Source organism: Protopterus annectens, chromosome 4.part1, assembly GCF_019279795.1.
Source record: "Protopterus annectens isolate FY-2018-M chromosome 4.part1, PAN1.0, whole genome shotgun sequence".
NCBI classification, from domain to species: domain Eukaryota; kingdom Metazoa; phylum Chordata; order Ceratodontiformes; family Protopteridae; genus Protopterus; species Protopterus annectens.
In genome coordinates this window covers 624,601,052-624,615,725 of record NC_056734.1, presented here as the reverse complement: position 1 = coordinate 624,615,725, position 14,674 = coordinate 624,601,052, and the positions used below count along the sequence as shown (strand labels likewise).

The 14,674-nt window shown below is 34.9% G+C and overlaps 1 protein-coding gene across 1 annotated transcript in view; it reads left to right on the top strand.

Annotated features, from left to right (window-relative positions):
• Nucleotides 1–14,674, top strand: part of LOC122801255 (serine-rich adhesin for platelets-like) — a 1,296,546-nt gene that overhangs the window by 647,583 nt on the left and 634,289 nt on the right. Inside the window, exon 9 of the mRNA XM_044070807.1 lies at nucleotides 9,563–9,682. Within this exon, the coding sequence (XP_043926742.1) occupies nucleotides 9,563–9,682 (120 nt within the window). The remainder of the gene's footprint in view (nucleotides 1–9,562; nucleotides 9,683–14,674) is intronic.

Here is a 14,674-nt window from a genome sequence, read left to right as displayed (position 1 = left end):
GATCGGGTTTATGATCACTTGTATGAAATCAGGAAAGGATCAGATACTAATGCCTTGGCCCAGCATATAGTAAAGCATAGAGACCATACTTTTTTATTTAGAGTGGTAGAAGTAATAGCTTTAAATCCTAGGGGGGGAGATGATGCTAATAACTTGGCATTAGCTGAATTGAGATGGATTTTAAAGTTTAATGCTCATAACTATCCAGGTTTAAATACTTCTGTATCTATTAAACCCATTCTAAATAATAGGAAACGTTAATGATGACACAAAAAAACTTCTCTCAAAAAATTTTTCATTTATTTTGCAATGTTATCATCTGCCTATAAATTCTGATTAAATATGTAATATGGGCTTTTTTTATTCATGAGTTGCAGCATACACCTTCGAATTACTAATACTGAAACAATGTATTTTCATCTAATATTTTGTTAATATTCATAATTAATCATTTAATGTTACTTTTCTTCAGCCTTGTTTTAATAACAGCAACTTTAGGTTCTAAATTAATTAGGTAAGCATAGTTAATATATAAGTTAATATTTATGGTGAATGGTATAACAATACTTTTTATAGATATATGTTTTATATATACATTATTTTCATATATATACATTTTATACATAGATTTTCTAAAAAATTCTTTTCCTGTAAAAATGATTTTTAAAGATACCACTAAATCAATTTCTACACAATCATTTTTTACTGGACTCAATTATTCATGATATTCTAAACTCTTTTTTTATATATGTATCCTTATGGAATAATTACTATCCTGGCATTAGTTGACAATAATCTTACTTAACTTTTATATATCATAATAGCTATGTAATTATGAAATTAATTATAGTTATTGATCTAATTTTTCTTCTTAAAGTTAGGCTATGATTTATTTTAGGTCATGTCACACTTAAGCCCAATAATTAATTTTTAATTATTCTAATATTGGACACTATTTTATAAATTTTGATAGTTCTAATAGGAAGAATATTTTGAGTCATGTTAATTAGTCAATGTATTTGTTTACTTGTTCTATTTATATATTCTATGTATTCTGTATTAACTGATCTAGTAATTTTAAAAGTACTTTTAAAATATTTGTTTTAATTATAGTTATCAGCGTTTTATACAGAAAATCTCTCACAATTGTGTATATATTCCACAAGATTTCAGCAATTATTGTAGCAGTTAGATAGCTTCGATGTCTGAACTAAAGCTAATATAATATGTAGCTTCAGTTCTGTAATGATGACAATTGCAACTGAAGCTACCTATATTCTAATACTTTATAGAATGTATAGTAACTAGGAGTAACCACTACAATTATCAGATAGCACTACCGCTAGATCTGGAATTAATAAACAATGTTGCTGCTCTTTAGATATGATACTTATTGCAACTGAAGCAATTAAAATGTTTTAATTACAGATGCTAGCATTTTATACAAAAAATCTCTCGCATATGTGCATACATCCCACAAGATTTCAGCAATTACTGCAGCTGTTGGATAGCTTCGATATTTGAATATAAGTTGATATAAAATGTTGCTTCGGTTCCGTAATGATGTCAAGTGAAACTGAAGCTACTTACATTTTAACATTCTACAGAGTGCATAGCAACTAATAGTAACCAATACAATCATCAAATAGCATTACCGCTAGATCTGGAATGAATAAAGAATGTTGCTGTTCTTTAGATATGAAGCTACTGTTTTTTTAAGTATTCTTAGTTTGTAAAAAATAAGTACCATTTTTTATTTTTACATTATTGCACTTACAGCCTTATAATTAAAAAGTCTGATTTTATGACACTATATGCTTTAGAATCAGCTGCATAGCGTTAATGCTTCTACGTAAACATTTACATTCTATAGGTTTGCAGTCGGAGATTTTTCTGCTGTTAGATCTTATATGTCCTTTTGTATGTGAATACATTTTTTGTACACCTTTAGATTATGTAATTAAGATAGATATGTTTTGTAAGAGCATTATAGTTAGTGACTATGTAATGAAGTATTTGCTGAATATGCATATGTTCGCAAAAAAGCTTCTCAGAACATGAACACTCTGAATGTTGCTTGACAGTTTCTCTTTAACTGCTAATTACAATAATCAATTAAATTAAGTCTGTCTCTAATTATCACACTATTTAAACTCTGCTTGTGGGAGTAATCATTGTCTGAGGAAGCGTGGTTGTCTCCACGCGAAAGCGCTTACCTTTTACCCACTGTTATTCGAATTAAAGAACTTGTTTTATTACACAGTTATTACGTTTACTGGCTTACTTACTGGATTATTGCCTGCATTTCAACTTATCTGGTTGCATCGTGGTAGAGATCAGGTTTCTGTGTTTTGTTACTGTAGCATGACTATTTTGATAGGGAACAACCTTATTATGCACACCACGAATATGACGACAATGAAGGAGAACAGCATTTTACTAGTCGTCGGGAAAGCGCTAACACTGTTAGGGAAGAGATCCCTTTAGACCTGGAGGAACCCAGGAGGTCAGAGCATTTACGGAACCGAATGCAGCAACCCACATATGCACAGGTGATGGAGAACAACAACATTCAAAATATGGGGAGATTACACAGATAACACATGAGAATTCAGTGCTCTATACCAGTTTTGGTGATATTGGAATTGTAGTTCCAATAGATGAACATAGGCACAATATTGTTTGTACTAGTAGGAATTACAATATATTCAATTATACCGACAAGCAGGTCACTGAAGATTATTTTAACCTATTTATTAAAGGATTTACCTTTGTACCTACCAACATTCCTAGAATAGAAAATGTCTTATTGGATATAAACTTTTCACGAGAAAATTAAATTTTCTTCACATGTTCAAAGACAGGAATTCTACTAGAAAGGAAAACATACTTAAGAGAGCTAGTACATTTAATCCCCCTATACATTATGAAATTATGAATTTTGAGAGAAGCGTAACTAGGAGGATACGTATGACGAATATGTACAATACCAAACCAGTTAGGAATCTGACTGAAGTTGAAACGAAATTATTGAAAGAGTTGAGTGAGGATGACAAAATAAGAGTTATGAAACCGGACAAAGGTGGGGGTGTGGTATTCATGGACAAATGGGACTATACGACTAGGATGAAGGATATTCTAGACAATGATAAACAATATAGTAGTGTCTCTAGAAATGAAATCAATATATCATACAGACAGATTGATTTAGTATTGGAAGACAACCTACTACAGGGTTTGATTGATATGGATCTTTACAACTTCCTTAAAGTCCCAAAACCAGTTATTCCAGCTATCTTTGGTATACCGAAAATTCATAAATCAGTTTATGACCCACCTATGAGACCTATTGTCTCATCTCAGGGTTCTAAGACGCAACCATTGGCTATATATCTTGATTCAAAATTAAAGCAGTTTTACAAGAAATATGATCATATATTAATAGACTCCTGGGATTTTTTGAAGAAAATGGGAGAATGTTCATATACCAATGATAGTATTCTTATCACTATAGATGTAAGAGATTTGTTTTCCGTCATACCATCAGACATAAGAATGACATGGTTTGAAGAGATTCTAAATGAAACCGAGTTAGTAACTAATGATGAATTTAGGTTAGTACTAGAAAACATGGAGTTAGTCCTAAAATACAATTATGTGTATTTCCAAGGCGAATATTATCATCAAAAAGAAGGGGTGGCAATGGGTTCTGTGTGTGCCCCTATTTATGCTAATATAATCATGTTATATTGGGAAAGGAAGTTTATATTTCTGTCTGACTATTATAGGCACATTAGTAAGTATTATAGATTTTTAGATGATATTTTTGTTGTTTGGAAAGGGCCTACTGAAAGGATAGATGAATTTATTGTTTATATTAATCATACTACAACATTTTTAGAATTTACACATGGTATTGGAACAGATTCTATTCATTTTTTGGATGTGAGGTTAGAGAAGGATTATGTTAATAAGTGTTATAAATCTAATATATATAGAAAGGAACATTTTTCCAACGCTTATCTACATTTTGATAGTGACCACCCTTACGTATTAAAAAAGAATATTATAAAGGGACAAATGATTAGGATGGCGAGGATGATTTCAGATGACGTTGAATTTATAGGAGAGCTTGAATTTGTGGGTAAAATGTTCCTGGAGAGAGGATACCCGATAGATTTGATTAATGATGTAAAACATCAGGTCCTAAAGGGTAGAAGTGATAAAAAATATACTCCTTTATTAGTTAAGAGCAGCGATTTCTGCAGAGACAACAACGTAGTGAATGGGGGTGTTCAGGAATTGGGAAGTGATAGTAACCACCACAATAAAAACCATGGAAAAAGTATTCCCTATTTAGCCCTTACATACTATCAAGGGATAGGTCAACTTAGGAAATGTATAAATGAGACATGGGATATGTTTAGAGAAATGGCTACTAAAACTGATGTATTCAAAAATGATATAAGTTATAGTTACAGGAGGAACAGAAATATTAAGAACATCTTAGAAAAACAAAGTAACAATATACAAGGGGCAAATAAGAAATGTGGGACATTTAAATGTGGTAGATGCGCACAATGTGCGTTTATAGCAGGACAAAAGGAGATTAGAATACCTAGTCTTAGAACAACTCTGGTTGCCAAAACTTATAGTAGCTGTTGTACAAAAGGGGTGGTATACCTTGTTTTTTGCAAAATCTGTTGGAGCTACTATGTTGGGAAAACTGAACGACACTTACGATCCAGAATCTATGAACACATGAGAGACATAAGCAAACAAAATGTAAATAATGCTATGTACAGACATGTATTGATCTGCCCAAAAGCAGATTTTAAATTCTGGGTAATAGAGGAAGTGAAATGTTTTGAGAGAGGTGGTGATTGGGAAACCCAACTGGAGTTAAAAGAAATGATGTGGCAGCTTAGATTGGACTCTTGTTGTGGCAAGGGCCTTAACGACCACATCTCTATTACCCCAGCATTGAAAATGCTCACAGGTGATCCTAAGAAACATAAGAATAAATAATAAATAATAAAAATAAAATAAAAATATGAATATTACTATACATATTTATTTAAAGACCATTATTAGAGAACAATAATCACTATAGATGTTGTTTTTCTCAAGTTTTGTTAGGTTTTTTACATTTCTTATTTCCCATAAAAACTGAATAGATGTATATATTTTTAGTTGTGCCTAGTAATACACATATTGTTGGTAATAGTTCAACCTTTTTATTCAACTGTGCTTTATTTTATTGGAAACAATTTTAGTGGGATTGATTTTCATATATTTAAATACACGTATATAGTCATTGGTCTTTCATTTTTTAAGTTACAACATTTGAAAAAGTACTATATGTTTCATATTTTATATATATATATATATATATATATATATATATATATATATATATATATATTTGATATGTTTATGAAATTATATATTTATATATTTATACATTTATACACTTTTATATATTTTTATGTACCTGAATTTATATTTATGCATTTTACATTTTTTATATATTTATATTCATATATATATATATATATATATATATATATATATTTTTTTTTTTTTACATATATTTAGGTTTGACATATTGCTTTACATGCATATGTTTTTAAACAATATTTTTAAACAATATCCTTAAACAGTACAATTGATACAACAGTATGGCATATGCTTTTTATGATTCTTTCTATTTATCATGATTTTATTCCTACTTACTATGTATTTCTCAAGGTTGTTATTCATACAGGTTTTCAAATGCTTTTACAATGTCTCCAGGATTTGTCAGCATGCATTTTTTGTGGCATGGTCTTTTAAGACAAAATGAGGTTATTGATTCATTAACTTATTTACTTATTATCTAATTAAATGTCAGCTAATTGGATGTATTTAGTATATAAGGGATGTGGTGTTGTGCTACCTTAGATTCTGATGAAGTCTCCGTGTTGGAGACGAAAGCGCTTAATCTGAGGGTTGGATGAGTAATTTTCTTCAATAAACTGTTTTCGTTTGTCTACTTCTGGCTGCCGTTGACTTTATCAAAGAAGACGTCCTTCATTGTGTTCGGGATCGCTTGTTGCTGTGTGTATTTGAGTCTATAGTACCTTAAGAAGAAGAGTAAGAGGAGCATACACATAAAGTTGAAGAAGAATGGTAATGTCTCCAAAACAGCAGATGTGAAGACTATGAAACCGATATGAGGCCAGGTATGGAAAGAGAAGACATAAGGAAAGTTGGTGGTGGAATGCAGGAATCCAAAAGTTATTAAAACAAAAAAATGAGTGTAGGAAAAAGTACAAATTAGAAAATGTTGTCTTGGCAAAGAAGGAATATTGATTGTTTAACAGAGGCTAATAGGACAGTCATAATAGCAAAAAGAAAAAGTCATCAAATGCATTCTACTAGCCACTAGAAAGAAATAGCAACTCAGAAGAAACAGCAAGGCATCAGATGCACTCTACCATCTGCTAAAAATCAACTCAGCATATGGCAAAAAGAAACTCTATCAGGTTGCAAGGCAAAGATAGAATGGTAAAGATAGTCAGATACTATTCATAACGGAAGCCATCAGTAACCTGCTTATCAGTCCACACGTCATCAATGCAGATGGAAGGAGTACTTCCAGAAGCTTCTGAATGAAGAAAACTGCATAGAAGTTGTACAACCCCATGCATAGCTGATAAAGATAGATGAAGAGGAAGAAGAGTCTGCCCTTAAAGAAGGAGGAACAGCAAAAAGGACAAAGAAGTTTGGGAAAGTAGCAGGCTCAGATGAGATCATAGCAGATATGGTTAATGTATTGGGTGAGTTATGGGAGAAAAGGCTCCTTAGGGTAATCATAGTAATATGGAGAGAAAGTTGTATCCCAAATTACTGGAAAAAGCATCCTACTGCCAGTATACAAGAATAAAGAGAATATTCACAACTGTAGGCAGTATAGAGGTATCAAACTCATGTCATACTGCATGAAAGTACTGGAGAGGGTGATAAAACATATGCATGTACAGTAGCAGAAAGTAAGATGGGAAATGTTGATATTATGTGGTGTGCTGCATATCTGTGTGTGTTTGCTTATATTTATTAAAAAAATGGAAGTGTATTGATATGGCACTGATTAGACCATTTTTTTGAGTCTATTTTTAGGGTCTATATTATATTCTCGAAAGCCGACTATGTTGAATCTGATATTGTCGACACGAGAACATCGAACGCTCAGAATCTTAAGCGTGTAAATGGAAATCTCCATAACGGGAGATTTCCATTTACTGCAATGTAGTGCGGTCTCTGAGTTGGTATATTTAAGTAGTGGGGGGTCATGTGGGGGGTGCAGGGGGTTTTCCCCCCTGCTTAAACCCGTTGGGGTACTTTTTTCTTTTTTTTTTGTCTTTTTATAAGGTCAGTGTTTGAAGACATCGACCATATGGTGTCGACCATATGTTTGATGTTTTCAAACGTCGATCTTCTAATATAGACCCTATTTTTAAGTCTGTATTTTTATTTTCTTCACATATTACCAGAGAAGACCCACTAGGCACAAACCTTTTTCAGGGGAGACCTGGTAGTCACTATATAAGTGACTTGCTCAGAGTGACATAGTTGGTAAATGGAGACAGAGGGAATTCAACCTTCGTCTACAGGATGAAGCTTATTAGCAACTCTTAGTCTTAATCATATATGTTAATTGTCAGTATAACTTTAGTGTTTGACAGTTAATTCTGTGATATTCCAGACATTTGCAAATAATGAAAGGTAAAAATCTGTATATTTTTAAACAAAAATAAAAATCTTCTAGAACATTGTTATATTGGTATAACTTTATAATTTTTTTTGCTTTGCTGTTGCATCTTCTTTCCTCTATTCTTGGTTATGTGTGTGGGGCGATAAAAAGGAAATGGTTTTAAGTATGTTGCTATAATTTATCTATTTTTTTCTGTTTACTTATTTGCTTACCTTTCATGATGTGTTATGTTTAAAACAAGAAAGAGAAAGCGGATTATACAAAACAAGTAAGGCAAAAAAGTAGCTTTACTTATTCACCTTTGATAGTTTTCTTATAGTTAAATTTACCGTAACTCAGAGCTACAGACCCTAGTTGAATGAACACTTAAAAAAAACTTGTCGATAACTTAAACTATGGACATTAGTTTAGCCATCCATCTCCATAAAAACAGGGACATTTATCTCAATTTCTATATAATTCAGTCATGTGGTCTCTTGCATTTTACAAATATTTATACAATTTCCATGTAGCACAGCTTGAAAAAAAAAAATCACACAAGAGTGTGACATCTTCAAAAACTGAAAGATACACATGTAAGCAAAAATTTACATCCCTCATCATTTTTCTTAAGTTAGTTTGGATGATGGTAAGCTTCATTGTCTTAATGTAATATTTTTGTATGTTGCGTTTAAATACGTTTGTATTGTATAGTATTTTAATTTTGTGTAGTTTATCTGTAAATGTATGTCTTACCTTAGTCTGGTTCTATGCTTTTTGTTGCTGTGGTGTCTGTTTCTCCTTTCTGCATATGGAGATGTGCATGTGTGTTCCTGTGTTTAAGTTAGGGGGAGTGGTTTTATGTATTTTAGTGTATACGTTATTGTTTTCAGCTTATTTTAATTATTTTTTATGTTCTCCGTTATTCACTTCCCTTGTCTGGTTCCTGGAGAGTTAACATTTTCTCCTGATCTCTTTGAGAGCTTGTTTACATTTTTGGATATCTTTTACTGTTCTTAAATTTGAGTTTGAATAACAATCCTGTTTTGCTTTTTTACATTTTTAATGTAGATTTAGTAATATGTTTAGTTGGGGTCTATGTTTGGTTGTGGTTGGATTGGGATTACTGTTTGATTTTTTTTTTTTTTTTTTAATTTTTGTGTGTGTGTGTGTTTTATAGTTTTCCCCTGATAAATCACTTTTCAAGATTATGTCAGTTTGCTCCTTGGAGAGACTGTGAATGTCTCAGCGGTATTGTACTGTAATACATCTCATTTGGAAGTGTGTTGTATTTTAAAGGGCTTTATGCAGAATAAACTTATCTGTAGTAGCTTTAGTTCAGTTTGGTGTGGGGTTCTAGTTTGGCAACTATTAAATATTCTTATGCTGCTTGTTTACTAATGTGGTATCAGTTATGTATTTCTTGATTTCAAGAAAGATGCTCACCAATGGCATGAGGATGAACTGGTGAGCTCCTGAGGCAAACATATCTATGTAGCCAGCATTTTGCATTATGGTGTGCATTTCCAGTTATGTGGACATCCCAAATATAGTATTTTGCTGAAAAAATAGCCCATTCTGATTACCACATAACTAATACCCAAACTAGGACACATCAAGGAAGTACATCTCATGGATCAACCAATAGCTTAAGAATATATTGTTGTTTCACAAGAATGATTAACAGCCAATATCAACATCATAAGGAATGGACATTTTGCTACAACAGTAATTAGTTTGGCAAGTAATAGCAAGTTATAGTTTAGACTTTAGGATAACAATGTCCTTTGTGTCTTGATAATGACATACTTATTTTTTCTTATCTAGGTGGGTCACAGCAGTTCAATCTGATGGTAGTGAGCAGAAAAAATTCTACTCTTCTGGATGTTAGTACAGCGAAGGACTTGCATATGGTACCGTCTCCAGTAAACCTGTCCGGTATTGGAGGTAATTTGGCTTGACTTTATGAAATGTGAATTTCAGCAGTGAAAGGCTCCTAGTGTAACAGAATTTTACATTAGCATAGAAAATATGAAATATTATATCCGTTAATTGCTGGAAAAAAGCAGAAAAGCTGTGTTAATTTTCTTCAAGAACTTTTTCATAGAAGGTGGTAGTCTTAATACTATCAGTGTTATAAGGAGCTGTAAGAGATAGATAACTGGAACATTTGTTTACCCAACATCCAGGTGAGACAGCTCAGTGCCATATTTTTTTCCTGTAAGTACTTTTCCCCTTTGTGCCTGCTGGCTATTACCCCCCCCCCCCTTCCTATAGTTTTCAGACTCATTTTATCAATGAATGTGAACAACCCTCTCTGAGATAAGTTTTCAGGTCAGAAGTCAGCAAGAGTGACCATCATCCAAGCAACAATTTAAAGTACTTGGTACTTATACAGTTCCATATGTTTTTTTTTATTCTGATGGGTAATGCCTTTGTCCCAGAAGACTAGAATTCTATCTTCAACCCAGCATTCTGAAGTCATGCATGTGTAAGGTTCAGACCCTAACTGTCCCAGGTTGGAATAAAGCACAACAGTCCATCCTCTGCATTTACCTTATGCTTTCTGCATTTATCGTTGTGTTTTCTTTGTAAAACAGACCTCATCCCTGACGTAGATATGCACACACCTATTTGCTAGGGCCATCTCATGGGTGAGTGGTTCTGCAAATGTAGTGAAGGCTACTACTAACATGCCTTTTTAGTAGTACCAGGCATATGTCCCCAACTATTCTGCTTGTCAGACACCACCTTCTGGGGCAGGTGTTGATGTTCAGATGGATTAGACTGCCTCCTTTCTCCCAGAATAGATGAGCCAGCAGTGGCCACAAATGCTAACTGTCCCTCACTGCATCCTGCAGCACTTGGTACTGTAGTTAACCCCAGGTCATCTGGGTCACATTCAAGGCTAATTCCCTCTGCGCCATGGAAATGGCATACTGTTGCCATTGCACATGCCTTTTCCCAGTGCATATGTCGCGGTCTTTCATTCAGGTTACTCCTGTGTTAATATATTCACTGTTAGGCATTTGTGCCAGCTCTACAAATGATACTTCTATGTCTTTGCATTAGCCTTAAAATTAGCTATAATATATAGAGGAAGCTCTTCATATTCTCTCCATTTCTTTCCCCTCACAGTTTTTACAAGACATTGGTAATCGCTACTGTGCAGTTTTACACTGGGATGATGTGTGTTATAAGGGGCACAAAAACATTTGTGTGGAATTACAGGAGAACAAATTATGGAGAAATCTGGGTGTTGAAGAGAAATTTGTGGGTAGGGTAAGGTAAGTAAGTTGGGGGAGAACAATAACATTGCAATGTGAAATTTCTTGAGAAGTTATAGCTAGTGAGTGAGATGACATGAAGATGAAGTTTAAAAATGGGGCAGAAATAAAAGAGAAGATTAAGAAATTGTAGGAGGTTAAAGTATTACAGAATAAGGGAAATCTTGCAGAACAAGTAGAGTCGCAAATGCAGTGTGCTAAAGAGAAAATAAGAGAGTACCTGGATAATATGTATGAGTTTAGAAAGACTGCTATTAAGCAATTATGATATCAGTAGGGGAATGGAAGCATTTGCATTCCCTTATATATAATAAGGTTAATTAGGAGGATATATGAAGGACAGAAGGCAATAATTAGTGTGAGGGTTCTTCTCTGATATGTTGTTTGAACAGAGGAACCTGGAAGGGATGTCATCTCTTCCCCTTTATTTGATTTATATTTAGAGTCATTGGCAAAGAAAACAAGGGACTCAAAAATGCAAGAATTTAATTATTGTGGTAGTTGAGAAGGGTTGGTACTATTTGCAGATCATGATATTTATACTTAATAAAAACAGAAAAGGAAATTGCAGGACTGTCGAACATTTAATAGAGATTCATCTCTTTTCAGGATATACAATTTCTGAAGTTAAAAACAAAGGTTATAGCCGTAAATTATGTACCCACAGACATTGGTTCAGGAATACTCATATTTATGGGAACACAGTAATATGAAGTATTCGAGTATGGACTGAAAGGGCATTTGTTGTAGCAGATAAGGATATGTGGGAGGAGACAAAATAAAATATAATATAAAAACACTAAACAGCACTCTCCAACACCTCCAATTTTACACGAAACAAAACCAAAAAAGGCACAGTCCTGTAGATTCCAAATTACCACAAGCGGACAATGGTATTAGCGCTTTCATTCACTTTTAATATGTGAACTTCCTCAGAAACAAAAACTACCCTACCCTAAACTTCCTTATATATCTACATAATAATTACTTGACAGGAAATGACATAACTTATTTCAAATGCACCAACATATTTATGTACAAAATGCTTAAAACATTCCATTATAATTAATAAAAATCATAATAAAAAAATATATTATACATACTTTAAATACTGTTGTACTTGATCAATGTTTGTATTTTAAAAAATATTTTATATTTATAGTCTCATTGAGACCAGGTGCACTGTCTGCACCTAAATACAACTGCCAATAAGCCTCTTTACATTCCATTGTGTTGTTTGTATCTCCATTTAAAAAATCTTTTTCTAATTTTTCTAATACAAAAAATACAAACTTTTTAAAGTCTGTACATATTTATGTATGTCTGGCTAACGAATTTGTCTTATCTTTCTTCTTGATTGCCAAGTAGGCCCCCACCATTTACAGGAGGACTGTACCATTTGTCATGGATTTAACCCGAGAGCTCTTACAGAGAGAAAGAACAATTTGATTCTGAAAGGCATGCTGCCTACCTCTTTTGAGAATGCCTTATCTGGAGTTTCTCCTACAAAATCAAATATGTCAAAGTCTCCTTCAAAGGCTTCAAAGAAATCTAGAAAGAGACCAATATCTGATCAATCAGAACATAAATGAAAGAAGTTAAAAGCTTTGGATCAGACTTCTTTATCGGATCTGAAGCATAAGGAAAAATCTTCTTCAGATCTGACCTCAACATTGGATCCAAGCATAAGAAAAGTGACTTATCAGATCCCACTGCATTGGATCCTACAGAAAGATTCTCTTTGATACATCTACCGCGAACCAGATATTTTCCTTTTGTGGACCCCGTGCCTTCAAGGATTCCATTCACCATTCCTGGAACAACCAAAGTCTCCATCTGTCCTATCCACTAGATCTTCCAAAACCCTAATGGGAGATGATGTGGAGAGACTGGTGAGAAAGATTGTCTTGGTGCAGAATCAGTCAGGGTCCCTTTGGCTCCTACCCCTTCAGATCAGGACGTCCATTCTACAACTACACCACCTTTACCAGTTCCTCCTCTGACTCTGTACAGGATCTCAGAGCCCTTGGATCTGAGTTGCTCAGATCTGAGAATTGCCTTATCAGATCCAAAGCTGGTTTTGAGAACTTTGATCCAGTCAGATCCGAAGAGTTGTCTGAGCCAGGGCTACCCTGTCGTGTCTGAGGTGTTAGAGTCTACTCTGAAGTTGTCAGAGCCATCTCTGCACCTTGGGGGCCTTGGCAAGGGTTAGTTCGACTCTGACTTCTGCCTTGGAATGGCTGTCTTTGGAGCAGGGTGGGCCCAGGGTCCAGAAGCTTGCCTTCTCGGATCTGGGATCTTATCCTGCTTTTGAGGTTATGGTGACAGCACTGTCTACATCATTGACACAGATGGTTCCTTCCATCTCGGATTCTCAACCAGTTACCTTTCTGCCTCTGCACCTAGAGTCTCACCTTTCTTCTTTACAGAGACATCTGGTATCGAAACAGCAGGCTTTGCAGCAGGGAATCCCCATTTCTTCTGATATCTACCCAGAGCATCCCACTAAGGAGATCCCTAAGAAGAAAACATACAAGAAGAAGCACTTAGATTCCCCAGAATCTGTCACAGAAGATACAGATTTTGATCAGGATGGAGGGTCCCTATGGTCACCTCCTGATGTCTCATTTGGAGACATCCTAGAAATCCTAAAACAGACAAGTGGCTGGAAGTCTAACAACCCTTCGTCTGAGGAATCTGTACTCCTGGAGGCATTCAGTACCAGCCTGTCTACCTTCTGGGTGACTCCGCCTGCCAATGAGCTCATTGACTTGATCTCTCAGCTGGCATGGAAGGATCCGGACACCATTGAGTCATTTCCTTGGAGACCCAACAAAATTATGACAGCACCTGAGGACAGGCAGTTTTGGACAAAAGGGTTGCCTATTGATGCTATGCTTATGGCAGCAGCCACTAAGAAGGAACTAGCTGAGGAGAGTTCCACTGTCCATCCCCAGCAAGAAATCTCGAATGATGGACAGGTTTGGGAGGCATGTCTATGCTTCAGTGATCTTTGCCTTAAGGTCACTGAATTATTTGGCACATTTCACCAGGTTACAGAGGGATCTGATTAAGGAACCTTCAGACACCATCTCAGAATGTTTCTGAAGAAGTACAAGCTTCTGTCACATCTCAGTTGGCTACCCTACAATCGATATCCAATTCCTCCATGAGGTTTATTTCTCATGTGGCAGAAGGAACCTCAAGGGCATTGGATTCAGGCGTCTCCATAAGGAGACACACCTGGATGCACTTATATGATTTTGTGAAGCCCTTCAAGTATTTGTTTATCAGTGCTCCTTTTGATGGCTTTTCTTTTGGTCCCAAAGTAAAAGAAACTTAATCCAAGTGTGAGAAGAACGGAAAAACCCTGTCTGCCATGGGTGTACATTTTTCCACCCCTCAAAGATCCTTTTCGAGGAATTATCATGATGGAGGAAAGATGTGGTTCAAAAAGTCCCAAGGGCCTTTCCAAGACACACATGGAGGAGGTTCCCCCAGGGGAAGAGGGAGGAATTCCGATGGTATACACTGCCAACATGGCAGAGGTGGTCCACAAAACCAAGGGTCCAGAGATTTTCTTTGAGAGATGCTTCCAGCGCTCCTGAAAGGAGGCCTAATTGTCCACCTCTTGAAGCAATTGGGGGTTGTT